General features: G+C 38.0%; 1 protein-coding gene across 1 annotated transcript in view; it reads right to left on the bottom strand.

Moving 5' to 3' along the window:
* Positions 1–24,772, bottom strand: part of ATAD2B (ATPase family AAA domain containing 2B) — a 262,920-nt gene that overhangs the window by 161,805 nt on the left and 76,343 nt on the right. Inside the window, exons 11-12 of the mRNA XM_007939264.2 lie at positions 14,089–14,204; positions 12,338–12,512 (exon numbers count right to left, since the gene is read on the bottom strand). Of these exons, the coding sequence (XP_007937455.1) occupies positions 12,338–12,512; positions 14,089–14,204 (291 nt within the window). The remainder of the gene's footprint in view (positions 1–12,337; positions 12,513–14,088; positions 14,205–24,772) is intronic.

Genomic DNA, 24,772 nt, shown 5'->3' on the forward strand with positions numbered 1-24,772 from the left:
TTTTTTTTTTTTGGTGGTGCTATGGTTAAGCAAGCCCAGGACCAGGGGAAGACAAGTGATTGTGTGCATGGAGCGCCCCGAGGACAGGCCTCAGTGAGCCAGCCCAGGATCAGTGGAGAGAAGGTATCTGAATGTGTGGAGCGCCCCAGGGGCAAACTTCAGTAAATCAGCCAGGACCAGCGGAAAGTGGGTGTTGTGTGGAGTGCACCAGGGGGCAGGCCAGGTAAGCAAGCAGGGCAGGGGAGACCAGAAAATGAGTGGAGCAGTTTGGAATAGCTAAAGGAGACAAACTTGTCTGTCAGTTAATCGTACTGTGGTGTTTTGAGTGTTGTTGTGAGGCTGGAGACTATGCCACTGCTGTTTAAAATGCCAGCAAGGTTACCCATGGTGGACAGATTTCAGCAGAGTTTCTAAACACAGAGAAATAAGAAGCCAACCACTTCTCAAAGAACTGGCCAGTGGAAACCCTATGAAGAGCAGGGAAACACTCTCTGATATATTACTGGAAAACTATATGAACAGCCCTGACAACACTGTGTGATATAGTACCAGAAGATGAGCCCCTAGGTCGGAAGGCATTCAAAATATGACTGGAGCAGAGCTGCTTCCTCAGAGAAGAGCTAACCTTAATGATGTGGATAGAGTAAAGCTTTCAAGACCTCCAACTGCTGGTGGGGCATGTCTCAAGATGAGAAGAAACAGCTGCAAACATCCATTAATAATCAGAACATGGACTGTATGAAGCATAAATCTAGGAAATTGAAATGGAATGCATATCCTAGGCATTAGTGAGCTGAAATGGACTGGTTTTGGCCATTTTGAATCAGACAATCATATGATCTACTATGCTGGGAATGACAAATTGAAGAAGAACGGTGTGGCTTTCATCATCGAAATGTATCAAGATCAATCCAGAAGTACAGTGCTATCAGATAATACCCACACACCTACGAGGAAGACCAGTTAATAATACTATTCAAATTTATACACCAACCACCAAAGCCAAAAACAGGAAATTGAAGATTTTTGCCAACTTCTGCAGTCTGAAATTGACCAACCATGCAATCAAGATGTGTTGATTATCACTGGTGATTGGAATGCAAAAGTTGGAAACAAAGAAGAATCACCAGTAGTTGGAAAATATGGCCATGGTGACAGAAATCTTATGATAGAACTTTGTAACACCAACAACTTATTCATCACAAATACTTTTTTCAACAACACAAACAGCGGCTATATACACGGACTTTGCCAGATGGAGTACACAGGAATAAGACTGACTACATCTGTGACAAGAGGCGATGGAAAACCTCAGTATCTTCAGCCAAAACAAGGCCAGGAGCTGATTGTGTAACAGACCATCAACTGCTCATATACAAGTTCAAGGTGAAGCTGAAGACAACTAAAACAAGTCCATGAGAGCCAAAATATGACCTTGTTTATATCCCTCCTGAATTTAGAGACCATCTAAAGAATAGATTTGATGCATTGAACACCAATGACCGAAAACCAGAGGAATTGTGGGATGACATCAAGAACAGCATCCATGAAGAAAGCAAAAGGTCATTATAAAGACAGGAAAGGAAGAAAAGACCAAAATGGACGTCAGAACAGACTCTGAAACTTGCTCTTGAATGGAGAGTAGCTAAAGCAAAATGGAAGAACCAACAGGATAAAAGAGCTGAACAGAAGATTTCAAAGAGCAGCTCAAGAAGACAGAATCCATTATTATAATGAAATGTGCAAAGACCTGGAGTTAGAAAACCAAAAGGGAAGATCACACTCAGCATTTCTCAAGCTGAAAGATCTAAAGAAAAAAAAATTAAGCCTCGAATCGCAATACTGAAAGATCCCATGGGAAATATGTTGAACAATGCAGGAAACATCAAAAGAAGATGGAGGGAATACACAGAAGTCACTATAACAAAAAGAATTGGTAGATGATCACCCATTTCAGGAGGTGGAATATGATCAAGAACCAATGGTATGGGAGGAAGAAGTCAAAGCTGCACTGAAGGAATTGGTGAAAAACAAGGCTCCAGGTACTGACAGAATACCCATTGAGATGTTTCAACAAATGGATGCTGCGCTGGAGGCACTCACTTGGCTATGCCAAGAGATTTCGAAGCCGCTACCTGGCCAACTGACTGGAAGAGATCCACATTTGTACCCATTCCAAAGAAAGGAGATCCCAAAGAATGTGGAAATTATCAAACAATATCACTGATTATCACATGGAAGTACAATCTTACTGAAGAAATTCAAAATCAGCTGCAGCAGTATATTGACAGAGAACTTCCATATATAGTGTTTATATGATGAAGACTGAAGACTACAGTCTGCAGTATGGATTACACCTCAATATAAAGAAAACAAAAATCCTCACAACTGGACCAATATGCAGCATCATGATAAATGGAGAAAAGATTGACATTGTCAAAGACTTCAAATTACTTGGTTCTACAATCTACACCAATGGAAGCAGCAGTCAAGATATCAGATGACAGATAGCACTGGGCAAACCAGCTGCAAAAGACCTCTTTTAAGTGTTGAAGAGCAAAGATATATTCTTGAAGACTCATACGCGCCAAACCGAAGCCATGGGTATTTTCAATCACCTCATATGCATGTGAGAGCTAGAAAACAAATAAGGAAAACCAAAGAAGAGTCTATGCTTTTGAGTTGTGGTATTGGCAAAGAATGCTGAAAGCAGCATGGACTGCTAAAAGAACTAACAAATATGTCCTGAAAGAAGTGCAGTCAAAATGCTCTTTGGAAGCAAGAATGGCCACTTTGGTCATGCTGTGAGAAGGGACCATTCTCCAGAGAAGATAGTCATGCTTGGTGAAGTGGAGGGTCAACAAAAAAGAGGAAGGCCCTCACAAGATGGATTGACACAGTGGTTGCAGTGATGGGCTCAGGTATAGTAGAGATCATAAGGCTGGCACAGGATTGGGCAGTGTTTCACTCTGCTGTACATAAGGTCACTATGAGTTGGAGACGACTCAACAGCACATAACAACAAAAACAGTTAAGCACCGGGCTTCTAACCAAAAGGTCAGTGGTTAGAATCCATCAGCCACTCTACAGGAGAAAGATTCGGCAGTCTGCTTTTGTAAATATTAACAGACTTGAAAAGCTTATGGGTCAAGTTCTACTCTGTCCTATAGGGTCACTGTGAGTTGGAATCAAGTCAATGGCAGTGGGTTACCTGTGTCCTGGGTGACACTAACAGCTTGCACTCATCTACTAGCCTAAAAAATTGGTAATCTGAACTCACCCAACACTGCTATTGAAGAAAAAGCTTGGAAATCTGCATTGTAAAGATAATAGCCAAGGAAACCCTAGGTAGCACTTCTACTCTATAACACATAGGGTCACCATTAGTTAGACTCACCTTGATAGAAACAGGTTTGGCTTCAACAGCCATTTAAAAAATTAGTACTCTGTCTGGAAAAGGAAATGTAAATATTTTTCCAGCAAGGGTGTCATTTATCTTTTGACTTTGCTTATGATATTTTGTTGCCATGAAGAATTTTTAAATTTTTTATATATTCAATCTTTTCTTTTATGCTATATCTTTTCTATTCAGAAATCACAATGAAAATTCCCCCATACTTTTTCCTAATATGTTCATTGTCATTTTTTTCTCATTTAAATCTTTGATCTAGCAGGAACTTAAGGTGAATGAATATGAGATCACAAATGAAAATTTATTATATAATTTACTCAAATAAATGCAGATTTTATGTTTTAGCAACACATTTAAGCAAATTCTTAGCTCGTAGGAAGGTCAGCTTACTAAAGTATGAATTCTCTATTTCTCCCTGACTTGCATAATATGCATTATACTTCCAGAGTTCTCTAATAATTTGAAATAAGTGACAATTACACCACAAAACTGGGAATTCAGAATTAGTATATATCCTCCTGCATATATTTTCAATAACAATAAATAAATAAATAATCCAGTTAAAATTTTTTTAAAGAGCAATAATAAAAGAACAAGCATGCCTAACAGCAATTGAAAAAAAAAGGGGGGGGGAGCATTTCAAATACACCTACCAATTAGAGAAAAATCATGAGAAAGAAATACAGTAAATTTAGATAAAAGCAGCAGCATGGCTTATGCTAAGGTTCTGAATAAAACCAAGAGATATTCCTATTCCTAGCATGAACTGGCTAAAAAATGTAACTCTGTGAAATAATTTAGAATGAACTGGTTGGACATCATGCCAGTACTCCTAAACCACTTTTTCCATATAATCAACACTATTTAATAATTTTATTTTTCAATTATTTTTCATTTCTTTTGAAGCATTCAGGCTGCATATGTTTGATTTTCCAATAGATATTTAGCACCTTGAAGGAAAGAGGAAGCTCTGGTGATGTAGTGCCTAAGGCATTTGACTGCTAACCAGAAGGCTGGTGGTTCAAACCTACCAGCCACTTCTTGGAAGGAAGATGGGACAACCTCCTTCCATAGTGATACTGCCTCAGAAACCCAAGGAGGGGTCGCTATGAATCAGATCTGACTTGACAGCAGTGAGTTTGGGTTTTTTTGAAGGTAAGAATTGTAATCATCTTTCTAGATCCATTATCTAGAATATAGCAGTTTTTTTAATACTAATAACAACTGAAAAATAATATATGACGTGCTGCTCAGAAGGAAGGTTGGGCAATCTACTTCCATAGTGATATTGCCTTAGAAACCCAAGGACGGATGGCTATGAGTCGGATCCAACTCCAAGGCAGTTGAGTTTGGTTTGGTTTGGTTTTACCATTTACAAAGGATTTTCAAAGCACTGCTATTATCAATTAATGCACTTTTAAAGAGATAAGGTGGGCAAACCCCACCTTTATCACTAAATGCAAGGCAAAAGTCACCATGAACTCAATTCCCTCCTGGAAACGGATCCAGGATTCACTGCCCCACATCTCCAAGATGCCATTTTTTCTGCGGCACTTACTCTCTCACCCTAATACCCAGAATTAGGTCAAACATCACTAGCCACCTAGAGCCATCCCATCAGGCATCAACCATAGGCTCAAAGTCTGCACAACTCCTGTACTTAAGACCAGCCAGCCCTTCTCTCTTTCTCTAGCTCCGCAGGGCTAAGTCACAATTAGAAGGACTCTGTCTTTCACTGACTGCCTCTGCAGCCTTTCTGTCACCTAGCCACCCAAAGCTGGTTCCTCATCAGGTAGAGCTCTGTCCTTACAACTGACTACACAGTACTCCAAGCTAAGAAAGAATCCTACTGTCCCCTTGTGGGATCATTAGTTCTCTATAATGGTTCACAAAATTCATGAAGACTATTAATTATACTTAAAGAGCCCTGGTGGCACAATGGTTAAATGCTCAGCTGCTAACCAAACCCACCCAGCAACTCAGTGGGAAAGTACCTGCCAGTCTGTTCCTATAAAGCTTATAGCCTAGAAAACCCTGTGGGGCAGACTCTACTCTGTCAGGTAGAGTCGCTGTGGATTGAAATTGACCTTAAGCCACCTAACAACTATTACCAATACTTATAGCATTTAACTGTTAACCAGAAGGCTGGCAGTTCAAACCCACCAGCCACTCCTCAGAAGGACAGCTGGGCAATCTACTTCCCTACTGACACCACCTTGGAAACCCAAGGAGGGGCTGCTATGAGTCAGATCCGACTCGATGGCAAAACACAACAATAGTTATACATTAATTATATCCAAAAAAGACAGAAGGAAAAACGTATAAGGCAAGGTCTGGGAAAGTTCTAGGTGGGCCCCATTGTGCCCAGGGACACATCACCCTCACCCATTCCTGGACATTCTCACCAATCCAGAAGGCCCCAAAGAGAGAGTTCCAAGGTCCAAGGTCCCTTATAAATTGTTGAGACCTGTATGACTGAGACCTTAATGCCTTATGCTTGATCTAATCAATGAACATACATGACTGCATCATGCTCCTCCGCCCTTTGTGAGGTCAGTTTGCCATGTGTATGACCTGTGTATCCCCTTCTTGCCAGGCTATTTTAGAAAAACAAAGAACACCGTACTTTCTCAGGGTATTCTCAGAAACCAAAGACAAAGGTCAAACTGAGTTCTTTCTCCCACACATTCATACACATCAACTTAGTAAGTCATCATTAAATGTTCTTTTCCTTTTTAAAAAATCACCTGCCAAACCTATGTATGGTCGTGGGTATATTCCCATTTGCCTATACATACTTGCCTACCTACGTATCCACCCATAGGTTAGTGTTTGCTGTTACTGTTAATGCATATTTTGTCTGCAATAATATTTGCCTTTATTGTCTGTACCTCTTGTGTACCTCTCTGTGTCTTTCTTTTCGTTAGTAATATTGTGCAAGTCACACACCTCTGCTAAATTAGTTTTCCTTTCAGCCATATCAAACCTGTCTCTTAATTATCCATTTATTTTCCTTCCTCTCTCTTCCCCTCCCATCCCTGGTAACCAACAAAGAATATTTCCTTCCCTATGTAAACTTGCCTTGACTTTTTACAATAATGGACTCATATAGTATATGTCCTTCTACAACTAACTTATGTCACTCAGCATAATGTTTTTTTGGGTTTTTAATTTTTATTGTGATGTAGGTGAAATTTTATAGAGCAAATTCATTTTCCACACAGCAATTCATACACATTTTGTTTCATGATATTCACTGCAATTCCCCACAATGTAACAGCTCTCTTCCCACTTCTTCTCTGTAGTTACCTCTTCCCTGTGTCCTTTTTTCCCATGCATTCCTGTCCCCTAAGCTAGTTTTCTGTGCAAACACTGTCCTTCTGCTCTCCCATGATTGATCTCCCCAAGGAATGTATCTACCTGCTGTTAATGTTCACCCTATATGCCTGTCTATTGTCTGCCTGGAAGCCATGGGAGTTGAGTTCAATTCTAGGCCTGAAGGATAACTAGGGGCCATAGTCTTGGGGGTCTCACCAGGTTCTATCAGATCATTAAACTGGGCCCTTTTTTTTTTATCATTTTTAGTTTTGTTCCATATTGCTCTCCCACTCTATCCAGGATCTCCTATAACAATCCCCCTCTGAATGGTTGACAGTGGTAGCTGGGCACCATTTGGTTCTTCTGGTCTCATGGTCATTCAGGCTGAGGTTGGAATGGTCCACTACTACCTTGGACTAACTGTTTCCATGCATCTTTGGTTTTCTTCATTCTTCTTTGCTCCGGATAAGGAGTGACCAATTGTTGCTTCTAGATGGCCACTTGGAAGCTTTTAAGACCCCAAAAATCACTACTCACCAAAGCAGGATGTAAAACAATGTTTTTGTGTAGTATGTTACTGCCAATTGAACTTGATATCCCCTGCAACCATGGTCCTGAGCCCACAGGTCCATCAGTATGGCTGACTATGCCTAAGAAGTTATCATAACTTTGTCCCTTATTTCTATTTATATGGACATTGTTATAGTACATACAAATATGTATGTAGAAATACCATCTTATATATGGACAATCTTATATGTGGACATGGGTATATTCCTTTTTTGCCTAGACATACCTGATCATTCAGCCTGTCTATTCATCTATCTGCCCATAGATTAGTGTTTGTTATCACTGATAATACAGTATTGCACATGCAAAACTGTTTATCTTTGTTAAATATACCTCTTGTGCACCTATCTGTATCTTCCTTTTCCTTAGGGTTACTGTAGTGGTCACTCGATTTGATACACTGCCTTTCCTTCTGCCAAATCAATACTTGTCTCTTACCTATCTAGCAATTTTTCCTCCCCTCTCCTCCATCCCTAGTAACCAACAAAGAAAGTTTCCTTTCATATATAATAAACCTTTCCTTCACTTTTTACAGTAGTGGATTAATACAATATTTATCCTTCTGTGATTGACTTATGTCTCTCAGCATGTTCTTTGAAAATATTTTCTTCACATAAATTTCCTAAGGCATAATCAAATGTAAGTTGAGTTGTCAAATATCAATGACTAATTCCACAACCTTAATCAAAAATGAATTTATATCAGAGCTACTTTTTATAAGTATGGTGTTGCTAGATGCCATTAACTCAGTTCTGACTCATGGTGACCTCACATACAACAGAACAAAACACAATCTGATTCTGTGTCATCCTCACAATCTTGCTGTGTTTGAGCCCACTGTTACAGCCACTGTGTCAACCCATCTCAAGGGTCTTCCTCTTTTTCGTTGAACCTCTACTTTACCACACATATTGTCCTTCTCCAGTGACTGGTCCCTCCTGATAACATATCCAAAGCCCATGAGATGAAGTCTCACCATCCTGCCTCCTAAGAAGAATTTTGGCTGTACTTCTTCCAAGAAAGATTTTTTCATTCTTCTGCCACACCACTCTTTTTGCTGTTAGGTGCCATCAAGTCAGCTCCAACTCATTTCATTTCGCTCTGTGTAAAACAGAACGAAACACTGCCTGGTCCTACACCAGCCCCACAATCCTTGCTATGCTTGAGCCCACTGCTGCAACCACTATGCCAATCCATCTTGCTGAGGGTCTTCTCCTTCATTGACTCTACTTTTCCAAACATGATATCCTTCTCCAGGGAATGGTCCCTTCTGACAACATGACCAAAGTAAGTAAGATAAAGTCTGCCCATTCTTGCTTCGAAGGAGCATTCCAGCTGTACTTCTTCCAGGACAGACTTGCTCGTTCTTCTGGCAGTCCAGAAAATTTTCAGTGTTCTTTGCCAACACCACAATTCAAAGGGATCAACTCTTTTTTAGTCCTTCTTATTCACTGTCCAGCTTTCACATGAATATGAGGTGACTAAAAATACCATGGCTTTGGTCAGGCACACTTTAGTCTTCGAAGTGACACCTTTGCTTCTTAACACTTTAAAATGGTCTTTTGCAACACATTTTCTGAGTGCAATATGACATCTTATTTCCTTACTATTGCTTCCATGGGTGTTGAGTGTGGGTCCATGGCCTGCCAGTAATAAATAGCAGTGAAACACTGTCTGATATATTATTGGCAGGCCATGGTATATTTAATATTCTTCACCAACACCATAATTCAAAGGCCTCAATTCTTTTTCAGTCTTCCTCATTTACTATCCAGCTTTCACATGCAAATGAGATGAATGAAAATACCATGGCTTGAGTAAGGCACACCTTAGGCCTCAAAGTGACATCTTTGCTTTTTAGCACTTTACAGAGGTCTTTTGCAGCAGCTTTGTCCAAGGCAGTACCTCATTTGATTTGACCACTGCTTCCATGGACACTGACTGTGGACCCAAGTAAAATTAAAAAAATTTGACAACTTCAGTATTTTCTTTCCTTATCATAACACTGCTTATTGGTTCAGTTATGAGGAGTTTGTTTTCTTCATGGTGAAATGTAATCCATACTTAAGACCATGTCTCTGATCCTCATCAGAAAAGTACTTCAAATCATCTTTACTTTCAGCAGGCAAGGTGGTATTACCTGAGTATCACAGGCTGTTAATGTTTCTTTTTATTAGTCTAACTTCTGAGATTATCTGCTAAGTATAAAGACTGAAAAGGTATGATAAAAGGATACAAACCTGATGCAAACCTTTCCTGATTTTAAACCACACAGCATCCCTTGAATGACTGCCTCTTGATCTATATACAGGTTCAGCAAAACCACAATTAAGTGTTCTGGAGTTCCCATTCTATGCAATGCTATCCATGATTTGTTAGGATCTAGACAATCAAATACCTTTGCACGGTCAATAAAACAAAGGTAAACATCTTTGTATCATTCTCTACTTACAGCCAAGATCCATCTGACATCAGCAATGGTATTTCTCATTCCACACCTTCTTCTGAATCCAGCTTGAATTTCTGACAGTTCCCTGTCAACATACTGCTACAAACATTTTTTAATTATCTTCAGCAAAATTGTACTTGTATGTGATATTAACCATACTGTTCAATAATTTCCACATTCTGTAGGATCACTTTTCTTTGGAATGGACACAAATATAGAGCTCTTCTAGTTGTTTGGCCAGGAAGCTGTCTTCCAAATTTCTTGACATAGCCAACGGTGCACTTCCAGAATTTGATCCATTTATTGAAATATCTCAACTGGTATTCCACCAATTCCTGGAGCCTTATTTTACACTAGTGCCTTCAGTGCACCTTGAACATCTTCTTTTAGTACTACCAGTTCTACATCACATGCTACCTCCAGAAATGGTTAAACACAGACAATGCCTTTTTGTACAGCGACACTGTGTATTCCTTCCACCTTCTTTTGATGCTTCCTGCCCACAGAATCCTTCAATGCTGTAACTTGAGGCTTGAATTTTTTCTTCAGTTCTTTCAGCCTGAGAAATGCCAAGCATGCTCTTCCGTTTTGATTTTCTAATTCCAGATATTTGCTCATTTCATTATAATACTTTACTTTGTCTTCTCAAACCACCATTTGAAATCTTCTGTTTAGCTCTTTTACTTCATTTCTTCCATTCACTTTAGCTAATCTCCATTTAAGAGCAAGTTTCAGAATCTCTTCTCACATCCATTCTGGTCCTTTCACTCTTTCCTGCTTTTTAAAGACCTTGTGCATTCGTCATTTAAGATAACATTAACATCATCCTACAATTAGTCTGGTCTTTGGTCATTCATGTTCAATGCCTCAAATCTATTCTTAAGATGGTCTCTAAATTCAGGTGACACTTAAAGCTGTACTTTGACTCCCATGGAGTTGTCTTAATTTTCTTCAACTTCAACTGCATATGAGTAATTGATGGTCTGTTCCACAGTCGGCCCCTAACCCTGCTCTGACTAATCATACGGAACTTCTCTGTTGTCTCTTTCCACAGATTTAGTCAATCTGATTCCTGTGTATTCCATCTTGTGAGGTCCACATGTATAGTCACCATTTATGTTGTTGAAAAAAGGTATTTCCAATGAATAAGTCCTTGGCCTTGCAAAATTTTATTATACAATCTCCCACGTAGTTTCTATCACCATTGCCATATTTTTCAACTACAGATCCTTCTTCGTTTCCAACTTTCATATTCCAGTCACCTGTAATTATCAATTATCATGACTGCATGCTTGATCAATTTCAGACTAAAGAATTTGGTAAAAATCTTCAATTTCTTTATCTTTGGCATTAGTGGTTGGTGCATAAGTTTGAATAATAATCGTATTAACTGGTCTTCCTTAGAAGCATATAGATATTATGCCATCACTAGCAACGTTGTCTTTCAGGACCAATCTTCAAATGTTCTTTTTGACAATGACTATGGCACTGTTCCTCTTTCTGTCATTCCCAGAACAGAAGACTGTATGATTGTTCAATTCAAAATAGCCAAAATCAGTCCATTTCAGCTCATTAATACCTAAGATACCAATATTTATGCATTCCATTTCATTTTTACAACTCCCAATCTTCCTAGATTCATACTTCATACATTCCATATTTCCATTATTAAGGGATGTATGAAGCTATTTCTTCTCATTTTGATTTGTGCGACATCAGCAAATGAAAGATCCAAAAGGTTTACTTAGTCAGTGTCATGAAGGTTAACGCTATTTTGAGGAGTCAGCTCATCCCTAGTTGTATTTTAAGTGCCTCCAACCTGTAGGTCTCATCTTCTGGCATTATATCAAGCAGTGTTCCACTGCTATTCATGTGGTTTACACTTGCCAATTTTTTTAGAAGTAGATCACCAGGTCTATAAAAATGTTTAAGTTACTGTTATATATAAACAGTACAGACAGCCTATACAATATTCACTCACCTCATTCTGCCTTTTAAAAGCATTTGCTTATTTCTGAACTCCTCCTGCACCATACTTACAACTCATGAAAATATATAATACACTGCATTGTGAGATTTCTTGTACAGATATTTAAACGTCTGCCTGTCCTACTTCCTCAATATTTAATGATACAGATGTTATATCCTAGGTTCTCAAAAGCATATAACATGGTATTATATGCCTAATAACCACCTCAACAAATGTATTATGAATCATCTTAAATATTCAAAAGTACTGGTAAATTGCTATTAGTGCCTAAGGCACTTGACTGCTAATTAGAAGGCTGGAGGTTCAAACCCACCAGCCACTCCTCGGAAGGAAGGTTGGGCAATCAACTTCCGTAGTGATACTGCCTCAGAAACCCAAGGAGGGGTTGCTATGAGTCGGAGAGTTGGATCTGACTCAACGGCAGTGAGTTTGGTGTTTTTTTGTTTGTTTTTGTTTTTTAAGGCCTACAAATTTAGGTAATTGATCTAAAATTTAACATATGATTGGAAAATATGCTTCCCTACAAACACTGTCTGCAAAGTAAATATATTAAACATTCTAAATAAGTCTTAGTCTGGAATTACCTAATATCTCTTACCTGGTCAAAAAGAAGCCTAAGTTGCCTTTCAGATTCACCAACCCACTTGCTTAAACAGTCTGCTCCTTTTCGCATGAAGAAAGCCACTTTTTTATCTCCTTGACTACATTCATTAGCTAATGCTCTGGCAACCAATGTTTTACCTGTGCCAGGAGGACCATAAAACAAACAGCCCCTAGGTAATGAAAGAATCAAGAACAGTAAATTAATGTTATCACTACCATTCATATAATCAATATAAAAGAATGTCCCTCCCATATAGCTTTATATTCATGCATATTATAATTACTAGATATTGGTAAATCTTTTTCCAATATTTAGCCAAAAGTTTCACTCTGCTGAATCCCCAAAGGATATTTTCAAAGCATCAAGTTTTGGTTGGCAAGAAATGGTTAGAGCAGAGTTGAGAGTAATTTAGCTAGATCAATCAAAATTTTAAATGTTTTTTTGCCTGTGACCCAGAAATTTCACATCTTAGAATATATATTTATCATACATAAATATTTCCCAAAATATATAAATATGGATTTAAAAGGATATTCAATAGAAAATGACTTCTAATTATCAAAAACTATAAAAATCTAAATATCTATAAATAAAGGATAGTTAGATACACTATGCTACATCTATATAGTAAAACACTACTGAAGTGTCAAAAAGAATTAATAAGGTAATATGTCTAGAATATATTATAGAGTAAGAAACAAGAATTTACAGAAAGGTATTATTGTCTAATCTCATTTACATTAAATGCTTATATCTGTATAATAAAAGCAAAATATTGAAATATGCATATATGAATAAAATAAATTTATAAACAAAATAACATGCAAAACTGTTCATCCCTAAGAGCAGGAGTACCTTGGCTGGGAGGTGGGGAGAGGTGCCATTTTGCTTTAAGTTTTTCCCAAGGCTATTATATTACTTTACAGAAGTAGATTCCCCAACCTTCCTTCCGAGGAGTGACTGGTGGGTTTGAACTGCCAACCTTCTGGTTAGCAATCAAATGCCTTATGCACTATGCTACCAGAGCTCCTGTATTACTGTAATAGGTTTGAGAAAAGTACAAATGATTTTGAAAATTCAAGTTCTATCATACAAAATACAAATAAGTTGCTATTTTGATTTTTTAATTCAAGTATCAAATTATAGGCCACCTTTAAAAGCATGGGAAATAAAGTAGGCTCAAACCTGAACAAAAAGTGCATCCTCAATGAAAAAGTATATTTAACAGTTTAAATCTATGTGTATATCTTTGGAATATTCTGCCCAATTTCCTTTAAAATAACCTCAGCCTTTTCTAATAGTTCACTAGCTAACTACCTTATGATCATTCATAATTAATCTGATTACAAACACAAATTAACAAGTTTCCCCTTTTTCAGAAACACCCCATCAAGTCAAAGAAACACTTCAATGAAATTCCACTTCCAAAACTAAGAAACATATAACATCAAAGTCAAGCTATTAGAAAGTCAAATTCAGGAAAATCCCTTTGGGAATCCAGTTGTACATTCAAAGCCTGCAAAAATAATCTCATCTGTACCTGACTCCTAAATTGTGAAATATAAACTTCAAGAACACACTTAGTTCCACAGTTTCTTTGTCCCAATTAATAAAATTTCATTCCTATTTATCATTGCTAGAAGTCATCAAATAAATCTATATTAAATATTTATAAACATTTATTTAATAGAAATTTGAGAAATTCAAAGCAATAACTATAATAAACACCTGAAGACATTACTTACCTTGGAGGCTGGATTTTAAACTTTTCAAAAATTTCTGGATATAAAAGCGGAAATACTACCATTTCTTTTAATGCATGAATATGATGGCTCAATCCACCTATGCTATCAAACCGCACCTTGGAAAGAAGGAAAAAGTTTAATATAAAAAAGCACAAAAGTTTTATAGATTTTTAAAATTCAAAATGGTTTTATGATTCTGAAATATATGATTTCAACAGGTGCTTCAGAAATAATTAAAAAGAAAAGTACAGAAAAAAAATCAGCTGTAAAATTCAAGTTTTTGTTTTAGTTCAGGCAAATGAAGCTACCATGCTTATTCTAAGCAACTAAGGACTAGAGTTATAGCCAATCTAAAACTTTAATACATATAGGAAATAGTACATTTATATAGTTTAAAGGCTATCCAAAATACTATGAATCACATGTATTCTCAGTAAGTAGAGCACCATCCTCAAGTGGGCAAAAACCGTTTTGTGATTTGGGGGAGAAAGGGCAAAAAGTCTTATCTATTAAAATGCTTTGTAGCCCTCCAAAGCTGAACTTTACCCAACATAATCATCTCACTAATATATAATTTCTCTATTTAGGGAGAAATTTAACTTTTATCCTTGGGACAGGAACAATAATGAAAAGAAATTTGAGAAATACTGACCTATCAGAAGAAGCAACAAAGATTATTACTACCACACAAAAAAGTTTAAATAGAGAAAAGACATTATAAAGATAAAAACTGTATAGAAAGAAATGCTTGAAGGAAACCTTGCCAAAATGTTAACAGTGATTGTCTGAAAGTTGGATTAAGGAAGGTTTCTTTATTTATTCTGTTATGGTAGCTGAAAATGTTTTATATTATACTGATAGAAAAAAATCTTCAGTAGAGAATTAAAAACTTACCTAAAGAAACAAAATCATCCTAAAAAAAAAAGTAAGTTTTCTTGTATATGATACCAAAATTTGAAAAAATAAGTTATTCTAATTAACTGGCTGAGACATCTGAAGTTAACTAGATTCAAGAGAGTAATAGTATATGAGCAAAGATTATGAGGCAAACTTCTCTAAGAAAATGAACTATCAGACCTCAGATTCTGGGTATATTCAATACTTTGAATTTTCCTAAGTAATCACTGAAAAATAAGGTACTCTTTTTCTCTAGGTTGGGGATAGCTAAAATTTGATTTTCAAAAATATAACAACTCTTAAAGGAACTCTCGTGATACAGTGGTTAAGTGTGGTAGTTAAAGTTATGTGTCAACTTGGCTGGGCCTGGTTTTGAGTGGCTGGGCAGCCAGATGTAGTGATTTCCCATGAGCAGACTAGTAATCAACTTCATGGTGGAATCTACTGTGAGGCAGCTGAGTAGCTCCCTTAGGGATGTGGTCTGCTTCCAGTATATAAGAAAGAAGCTCTGAGAAAGTCTCTGAGCTTTCTGGCATGTCTGGACCCTGTGTTTAGCCAAGTCAGTCAGCAGCCTGCCATGTTGCTTGCTGATCCTGGGACTATTTCTGGACTTGAACAAGTGGTCTGCCATGGTACTTAATAATCTTGGAACTGTGACATTTTACTTGTCAACCTTGGGTTTGTTAGCCTCAGCAGTCAGCAGGCACCCAAGTTAAGAGACACCTCTACCTCCAGTGGGCTGGAAGCAAGAGGCAAAGCTGAAGCCCAAGTTCACCCAGCACCTAGAGCTGGCCCTTTGAACTTGGACCTCCTGGCCTGAACTGTAAGAGAATAAATCCGTTTGTTAAAGTCACTCATCTGTATTTTTCTGTTAGAGCAGCACTAGATAACCAAAACATTAAGCATTCAACTGCTAACCAAAATGTCAGCAGTTTAAACCCACCAGCTACTCTGCAGAAGAAAAATGTGGCAGTATCCTTCCATAAAGATTATAGCTTTGGCCTATGGGGCAGTTCTACTCTGTCCTACAGGGTCACTACGAATTGGAATCATAAAGATTTTTTTTTTTAACATCACTTGATAACTTCTTTTAACTCTCTCATACAAGAAATCAGTTAAGTTATATTTTATTGACAGAGTTATAGGAATAAAGGGAAAAAATATGAAATAAGCTTATGGCTGTGCAATAACCTTATTCCAAAGCACCCCTCAAAAAAAAAAATACATATACACACACACACACATAACATACATATATAAAGTCAAACCAAACACACTGCCACTGAGTCAATTCTGACTCATAGTGCCCACCGTTGGGTTTCCAAGGTGAGGTGGTAAATCTTTACGGAAGAAGATTGCCCCATCTTCCTTCCGTGAAGCAGCTGGTAGATTTGAACCATCAATCTTCTGGTTAGCAGTCCAATTCCTTGGGCACTGCTCCAACAGGGGTCCTTTTTATTTATACACACACACACACACACACATAGTAAGAAAAATTCTACATAATTGTTCTGGCTGGGACTCCCAGCACATAGAAGCTCTAGTGGTGCAGTGGTTAAGGATTTCAGCTGCTAGCCAAAAAGGCTGGCAGTTCGAATTCACCAGCCATTCTGTGGGAGAAAGATGAGACAGTTTGCTTCCATAAATATTTACAGCCTTACTTCAGACCAGCTGGCCACTCACTGGTCACTCTGTGGTCCCCTGGGACTAGGTCACAAAGTAGAACGACTCTACCCTTCTTCATTAACTGCCAGTGCAGCCTTCCCCTGTAAGCCACCAAGGGCTGGGTCTACAGACAAATCGACTCTGTACCACCAGTCCTACCCTGTTCACTTGTTTTTCTCTGCTAAGAGGCTACAAGCACATTGAGGTCAGGAGCTCAATTTAAAGAATGATTTACCATTCATTGTTCACCATTTTATCTCCAGTCCCTAACACAGTGCAGAACATGTAACAGTTGCTCCACAAGTATCTGTTACAGGAACACATATTTCTTTATTTGTTTATGCAATTATTAAATAATCTCTCATTTGCCTCCAAAAAAAATAAAGATCTACAACCTTGGAAACCCTATGGGACAGTTCTACTCTGTTCTACAGGGTCACCATGAGTTAGAATCCACTTGATGGCAGTGGGTTTTTGGAACCTCTCCAGTACAGCAGTGGTGAAAGCAGGCATCTTTGCCTTGTTCCTATCTTAGGGAAATAATTTTAGTCTTATACTACTGAGTATATCAGCTGTGGGGTTTTCATAAATACTCTTGTATCATGTTATGGAAGCTTCCTTCTATTCCTAGCTCATTAGCATTTTCATCACAAAAGGCTATTAAATTTTCTCAGATGCATTTAGTATATCTATTGAGAAAACCTTGAGGGTTTTTTTTTTTTTTTTCCCTCTTCTTCTTCTTTCATTCTATTAATGTGGTATATTATACTAATTTTCTTGTTTTGAGCCTTAAGATGTCCTTACATTCCTAAAATAAATTCCACTAGTTCATGGTATATTACCATTTTAATGTGCTGTTGAATATAATTTGTTATTAGTATTTTCAGGATTTTTATGTTGCTATTTGTAAGTGATGTAGGTCTATAGTTTTCTTATGGTATCTCTGGTATCATCGTAATGCCAGGCTTACAGAATATATGAAGTGTTTCCTCCTCTTTTATTTATCAGAAGAGCTTGTACAGGACTAGTGCTAATTCTTCTTTAAATGTTTGGCAGAAATCAGCAATGAAATCATTTGTTTCTGGACATTTCACTGTTAGGAGGTTTTTCATTATTGATTCAACCTCTTTACTTGTTACAGGCTTACTGAGAGTTTCTATTTCTTTTTGAGTTAGTGTCTCAGTTATCTAGTGCTGCTATAACAGAAATACCACAAGTAGATGGCTTTAAGAGAAATTTATTCTCTCACACTTTAGAAGGCTAGAAGTCTGAGTTCAGAACACCAGCTCTAGGGGAAAGTTTTCTCTCTGTGTGTCTCTTGGTTCTAGGGGACCCTAGCACAGGGACTCTGAGTCCAAAGGACACATTCCACTCCTAATTCTTCTTTCTTGGTAGTAATAGATCCTTGTCTCTGGTCACTTCTCCCTTTATCTCTCATTAAGATAAAAAGTGTTGCAGGACACACTCAAGGGAAACCACCCCCTCACCCCCGTTACATTTACATCAGATCAGGACTGTGACTGGACTAAAGGTGTTATATCCCACCCTAAACTTCTTATAACTGTTTGGCTTATCATATCCGATCACATCATGAAGAATCATTACATGACTGCCATATTACATTATAACTGCTAAACCACGGAGAATCATGACCCAACCCAGCTGACCCATATTTTGGGGGAAGTGGACACAATTCAATTGATGACAGCTAGTTTTGGTTCTAGGAATTTGTCCATTTCATACAATGTATCTAATTTGTTGGCACAGAACTATTCATAACATTTTCTTATAATCCTTTCATCTAAGGTTATTAATAACATCCCACTTTTATTTCTGATTTTTGTTATTTGCATCTTCTTTTCTTCTTCATCAATGTAGTTAAAGGCTTGCCAATTTCCTTTATCTTTTCAAGGAGCTCTGGTGGTGTAGTGCCTAAGGCATCTGACTGCTAACCAGAAGGCTGGCAGCTCAAATCCACCAGCCACTCCTCGGAAGAAAGATTGAGGAATCAATCTACTTCTCTAGTGATACTGCCTTGGAAACCCAAGGAGGGGTTGCTATGAGTCAGATCCAACTTGATGGCATTGAGTTTGATTTTTGGTTTTTGGTTTCAAGGAACCAATTTTTGGTGTCATTAATTCTCTCTATTGGTTTTCTATTCTCTACTTATTTATCTCAGCACTAACCTTTATTATATTCTTCCTTCTTCTGGCTTTGGGTTTAGTTTATTCTTCCCTTTCTACTTCTGGCTTTGGGTTTAGTTTATTCTTCCCTTTCTACTTTCTACTAAAGTAAAGTTAGGTTACTGATTTGAGATCTCACTTTTTAATGCAAGTATTTACAGCTATAAATCTCCCTGTGAGTACTGTTTTTGCTATATCCCACAAGTTTTGGTATGCTGTAATTGAGTTTTCATGTATCTCAAAGTATTTCCTAATTTCCTTTGAGATTTCTTCTTTGAATCATTAGTTATTTAAGAGTGTGCTATTTAATTTCCATGTACTTGCATATTTTCCCAGTTTTCATTTGGTTATTTCTAGCTTTATTCCAATGAAGTCAGAGAAAATACTTTTTATTCTTTCAATTTTTAAAAACGTATTGAGAATTTTAATGTCCTAACATACAGTCTAATGAGCCCTGGTAGCACAGTGGGTAAGTTCTTGGCTGATAACCAAAACATCAGAGGTTCAAACCCACCAGATGCCCCACTGAAGAGACTGGGCACTGCCCAGAAGAGACTGGGCAGTCTGCTTCTGTAAAGACTACTGCCTTGGAAACCCTATGGCAGTTCTACTCTATCCTATAGGGTCAATATGAGTCAAAATTGACTTGACAGCAGTGGGTATGATTTTAAGGAAGCCTGATGGCACACTGATTAAGCACTTCACTGCTAACCAGAAGATAACAGTTGAAATCCACCAGCTGCTCCATGGGAGACATGGCAATACCCATCCATAAAGATTACAGCCTTGGAAACCCTCTAGGGCAGTTCTACATTGTCTTACACGGTTGATATAAGTTGAAATTGACTTTCCAGGAATGGGAATGGTTTTAAGAAACCCTTGTGGTGCAGTGGTTAAGCACTTGGTGCTAAAAGAAGAGTGGGGAATCTGACCCCACAAACCTCTCCACAGGAGAAATATGTGGCAGTATCTTTCCATAAAGATTTTGGCCTTGCAAACCCTATGGGGCAATCTCTCTATTTCCTACAGGGTGACTATGAGTCAGAGTCAACTCACTGGCAAGAACTCTTTTTTAAACATATGTATGATCTATCTCTGAATAATGTTCCATATGCATTTGAGAAGAATGGTCCAGTTGGTTTACATGTAGTGGTGTTCAAGTCATCTACTTCCTTACTGATCTTCTGCCTAGATTTCTATCCATTATTGAAGTGGAGTACTGAAGTCTCAATTATTATTGCAGAACTATTTTTCCCTTCATTTATGTCAATTTTTGTTTCACATATTTTGGGTTACTGTTGTTTAATGCAAATATGTTTATAATTGTTATACTGTTCTAGTGAATCAATCCTTTTATCAGTTTAAAAAAGAGACCTGATACACAATGCTTAAGCACTTGGCTACTAACCAAAAAGTTGGTGGTTCAAATCTATGAGCCATTCAAAACCCACTTCACTCCACATGAGAAAAAACCTAGCAATCTGCTCTCCTAAAGCATAGGGAATTCTATGCAGCAGTTCTACTCTTTTCTATAGAGTTGCTATGAATCAGAATCAACTTGACAGCACACAATAACATCATCAAAGAAAATGTTCTTATTTGTCTCATAACAATTTTAAGCTAAAATTTATTTTGCTTAAAATTAGGATCACCACCCCAGATTCCTTTCATTTACTATTTTCATGGAATATCTTTCTCTAATCTTTCACTTTCAATCTATTTGTGTCTGAGTCAAGAGTGTCCTATAAGCATCATTTAGTTACATCATATTTTTTTCTAATCTATTAATCCCTGTCTTTTAATAATGAGTATAATCCATTAACATTTAAAGTGATTACTGATAATGAAGGACTTCTCCAATTATGCTCTTTTGTTTTCTATATTTCTATATCTTTTTTTTTGTTTCTCAATTCCTTAAATACTATGTTTTTCTGTTTGATTTTTTTTTTTCTAATATGCCATTTTGATAACCTCTTCATTTCCTTTTCAATCTTTAAATTAAGTTCTTGGTGGTTACAATGAAGATACAGTTAATATCCTTCAATTTATAACAGTTGTGGTAGTTAAGTTTGTGTCAACTTGGCTGGGCCTGGTTGAGTGGCTGGGCAGCTGAATATAGTTATTTCCCATGATGAGACTGGTAATCAACTCCATGTGGAATCTACTGTGAGCAGCTGAGTAGCTGCCTTAAGGATGTGGTCTGCTTCCTGTATATATGGAGAAGCCTTGGGGAATGGTCTCTAGCTTACAGCACACTTGAACCCTGCATCTGGCCGTGTTGCTGTTGTTCAGCAGCCTGCCATGCTATGCCAACCTTGGGACTTTCAGTGGACTTGAATTAATGGCCTGTCCTGTGGTTTGGTAACATCAGGACTGTGCTATTTTATTTCTTGACCTTGGGCTTGTTAGCCTCTGCAGCCAGTAGCTACCTGAGTGAAGAGATGCCTCTAGCTTCAGTGGGCTGGGAGCAAGAGGCAAAGCTGATGCCCAAGGTCGAGAGGCTTTCACACAGCCCCTAGAGCCTGGCACTTTGAACTCGGATGTAAAGCCTCCAAACTGCAAGAGAATAAAGTCCTATTTATTAAAGCTACCCTGTTTGTGGTATACTCTGTCAGAGCAGCACAAGGTAACCAGAACAATAGTCTAGTTTGAATTAATACCAACTTAAACTCAATAGTAAACATTAACTCTGCACCAAACTCAACCATCCATTATGTTGCTATTGTGACAAATTACATATGTTTACATTTTTTGCTCATTAATGTAGATTTGTAACTACTATTGTATACATCTGTCCTTTAAATCATATAAAAAACAAAAAGAGGAATTACATAACATAACTACAATAATACTAGCTTTTAGATTTACCTATGTAGTTACTTTTAGTAACTTTAGTTATTTAAGGAGCCTTGGTGGTACAGTAAGGAGTTCTGATGGTGCAGTGCCTAAGGCATCTGACTACTAACCAGAAAGTTGGTGGTTCAAACTTACCAGCCACTCCGCGGAAGAAAGATGGAGCAATCTACTTCAGTAAAGATTTACCACCTTGGAAACTCAAGGGGGATCGCTATGAGTCAGAATCAACTCAATGGCACTGAATTTGGATTTTAGAGTTGTTGGTGCAGTGGATAAAGTGCTTGCCAATCAAAAGGTCGACAGTTCAAACTCATAGCTGCTCCATAGGAAAAAGATGTGGCAGTCTGCTTCTTTAAAGATTTACAGCTTTAGAAACAACATGGGGCAGTTCTACGCCATCCTACAAGGTTGCTATGAGTTGGAATCAACTTGACAGCAGTGGGGTTTGGTTTAGCTCTTTATATGGCTTCAAGTTAACATTTAATATTCTTTCACTTCAGCCTGAAGAACATCTTTTAGTATTTCTTATATGTCAGGCAGATCTACCAGCAAATATCTCCCTTAGCTTTTGTTTGTCTAGGAATGTCTTAATTTCTCCTTTATTTTTATAAAGTATAGAAGTATAGTTTTACCAAACAGAAAATTCTTTTTTGTCTGTGTTTTTTATTTCTTTCAACACTTTAAACATATCATTTCACTGCCTCTTGATCTCCATGTCTTTTTTTCTGATGAAAAATCAGCTGTTATATAGAAGAGTTGCTTGCTTTTGAATTGAAAATATGGCAAATAAATAGTATCTTCATTGATTTTAAATGGAAAAAAAAAAACAGCTGTTAATCTTATTGAAGACTCCTTATAAGTAACAAGTTGCTTCTCTCTGTTGCTTAAGATTTTGTCTTTGTCAACAGTTTTATTATACTATCTTAGGATGGCTCTCTTTGAAGTCTATCCTGCTTGAAGTTCACTGAACTTCTTAGATGTGCAGGTTCATGTCTTCCACGAAATTTGATAAGCTTTTGGCCACTTCTTCAAATATTTTTTTTTCTCTTTCTCTCTTCCTTCTTGTACTCCTGTACATGCATCTGAGGTACATTTAGAGTACAACAGGTCCTAGGCTCTGATCATTTTTCTTCTCTTTTCTTTCTGCTCTTCAGGCGGTTAATATTAACTGCTCTACATTCAAGTTTACTAATTCTTTTGGCTGCCTGCTGAATTCTGTTGAACCCTTCCAATAATTTTTATTTCAGCTGGTATATTATTTAGCTCCAAAATTTCTATTTGATTACTTTTTATAATTGCTACCTTTACTGATATTCCCACTTGTTGATACAATAGACATTTCTCCAAAGAAAATACACAAATGACCAAATAGGATATGAAAAGATGTTTAACATTCTGTATTTAAGAATGGTTTAAAAGTAAGATGAATAACAAGAATATTTAAGAATCAGATGTTAAATATTCTGTATTGTCATTAAGGAAATGGAAATCAAAACTACAATGAGATACAGATAAGAGGTTACCAGAGGATGTGGGAGAGAATAAAACAAGAAATGCTTTCTTAGGGGAGGAGTGGAAGATGGCGGACTAGGTAGAAGGACTGCACAGACGCTCTTCAACAAAGAAAAGGGAAACCAACTGACACAGACACAGAAGTTAATCTTGGACCCCTGAGCCTTGAAGGGAAGGATACAGAACTAGACTAAACCCCAACTAGCAGAAGAATTTGCGTGAAAATACCAAAAAAGGAGATACATGGAGCTGCGGTCTGGCAGGGACCTGAGCGCCCCTGACGGCACAAACAACTTGGACATTCCCAAGTGGTGGCAGGACATAAAAATTAACCTAAAAATCACCCTGCTAGCAAGGGACTGCACGGACTGTGCACAGTGGCGGGGAAAAAACAGAGAAGGTGAAGAGAAAGGTTGGCTGAGCTGCGGACTTTTGCCGGTCCGGAGGAAGCTGCCATTTTGTACGTTTAAAAAGCGGCTTAACTATTTTGGACATTTAAAGAGACAGAGCTCTCGCAGAATCCTGTGGTGGTAGGACTTAAGAATTAACCTAAAAATCCCCTGCTAGCCAGGGACTGCACGGAGGACTGTGTACAGTGTCTAGGGAACAAACGGGGAAGGTGAAGAGAAAGGTGGGCTGAGTGGTAGACTTTTGCCAGTCCGGAGAACGCTGCCATTCTGTACGTTTAAAAACCGGCTTGACTAGTTTGGATATTTAAAGAGACAGCGCTCTCACAGAATCCTGTGGTCATAAGACTTAAGAATTAACCTAAAAATCACCCTGCTAGCCAGGAACTGCACGGAGGACTGTGTACAGTGGCTAGGGAACAAATGCAGAAGGTGAAGAGAAAGGTGGGCTGAGCTGTGGACTTTTGCCAGTCCGGAGGTTGCCGCCAGTTTGAAGGTTTTAAAAGTGGCTTGCCTATTTTGGATATTTAAAGAGACAGTGCTCTTGCAGATTCCTGTGGTTGTAGGACTTAAGAATTAACCTAAAAATCACCCTGCTAGCCAGGTACTGCACGGACTGTGCACAGTGGCTGGGGAAAAAACAGAGAATGTGAAGAGAAAGGTGGGCTGTGCTGCGGACTTTTGCCGTTCCAGAGGACGCTGCCATTTTGTACATTTAAAAAGCGGCTTGACTAGTTTGGATATTTAAAGAGACAGCGCTCTCACAGAATCCTGTGGTCATAAGACTTAAGAATTAACCTAAAAATCCCCCGTTAGCCAGGAACTGCACGGAGGACTGTGTACAGTGGCTAGGGAACAAATGCAGAAGGTGAAGAGAAAGGTGGGCTGAGCTGTGGACTTTTGCCGGTCCGGAGGTTGCCGCCAGTTTGAAGGTTTAAAAAGCGGCTTGACTATTTTGGATATTTAAAGAGACAGTGCTCTCGCAGATTTATGGGTCTTAAGACAACGTTTTGCTTTCCAACAACCCCAAAGGCACTCAGGGCCTGCAAGACTGAAAAGGTACGAAATTCTTCTTGTTACTACACCCTACACCTGCTTGGTGAATGGAGGTGTGGCCATCCCCACTCCCACCTACCTTCTGAGCCCATAAGAAATGCATCACAG

Source organism: Orycteropus afer, unplaced genomic scaffold (assembly GCF_000298275.1).
Source record: "Orycteropus afer afer isolate SDZICR_OR568_19922 unplaced genomic scaffold, OryAfe1.0 scaffold00058, whole genome shotgun sequence".
Taxonomy (NCBI): Eukaryota; Metazoa; Chordata; class Mammalia; order Tubulidentata; family Orycteropodidae; genus Orycteropus; species Orycteropus afer.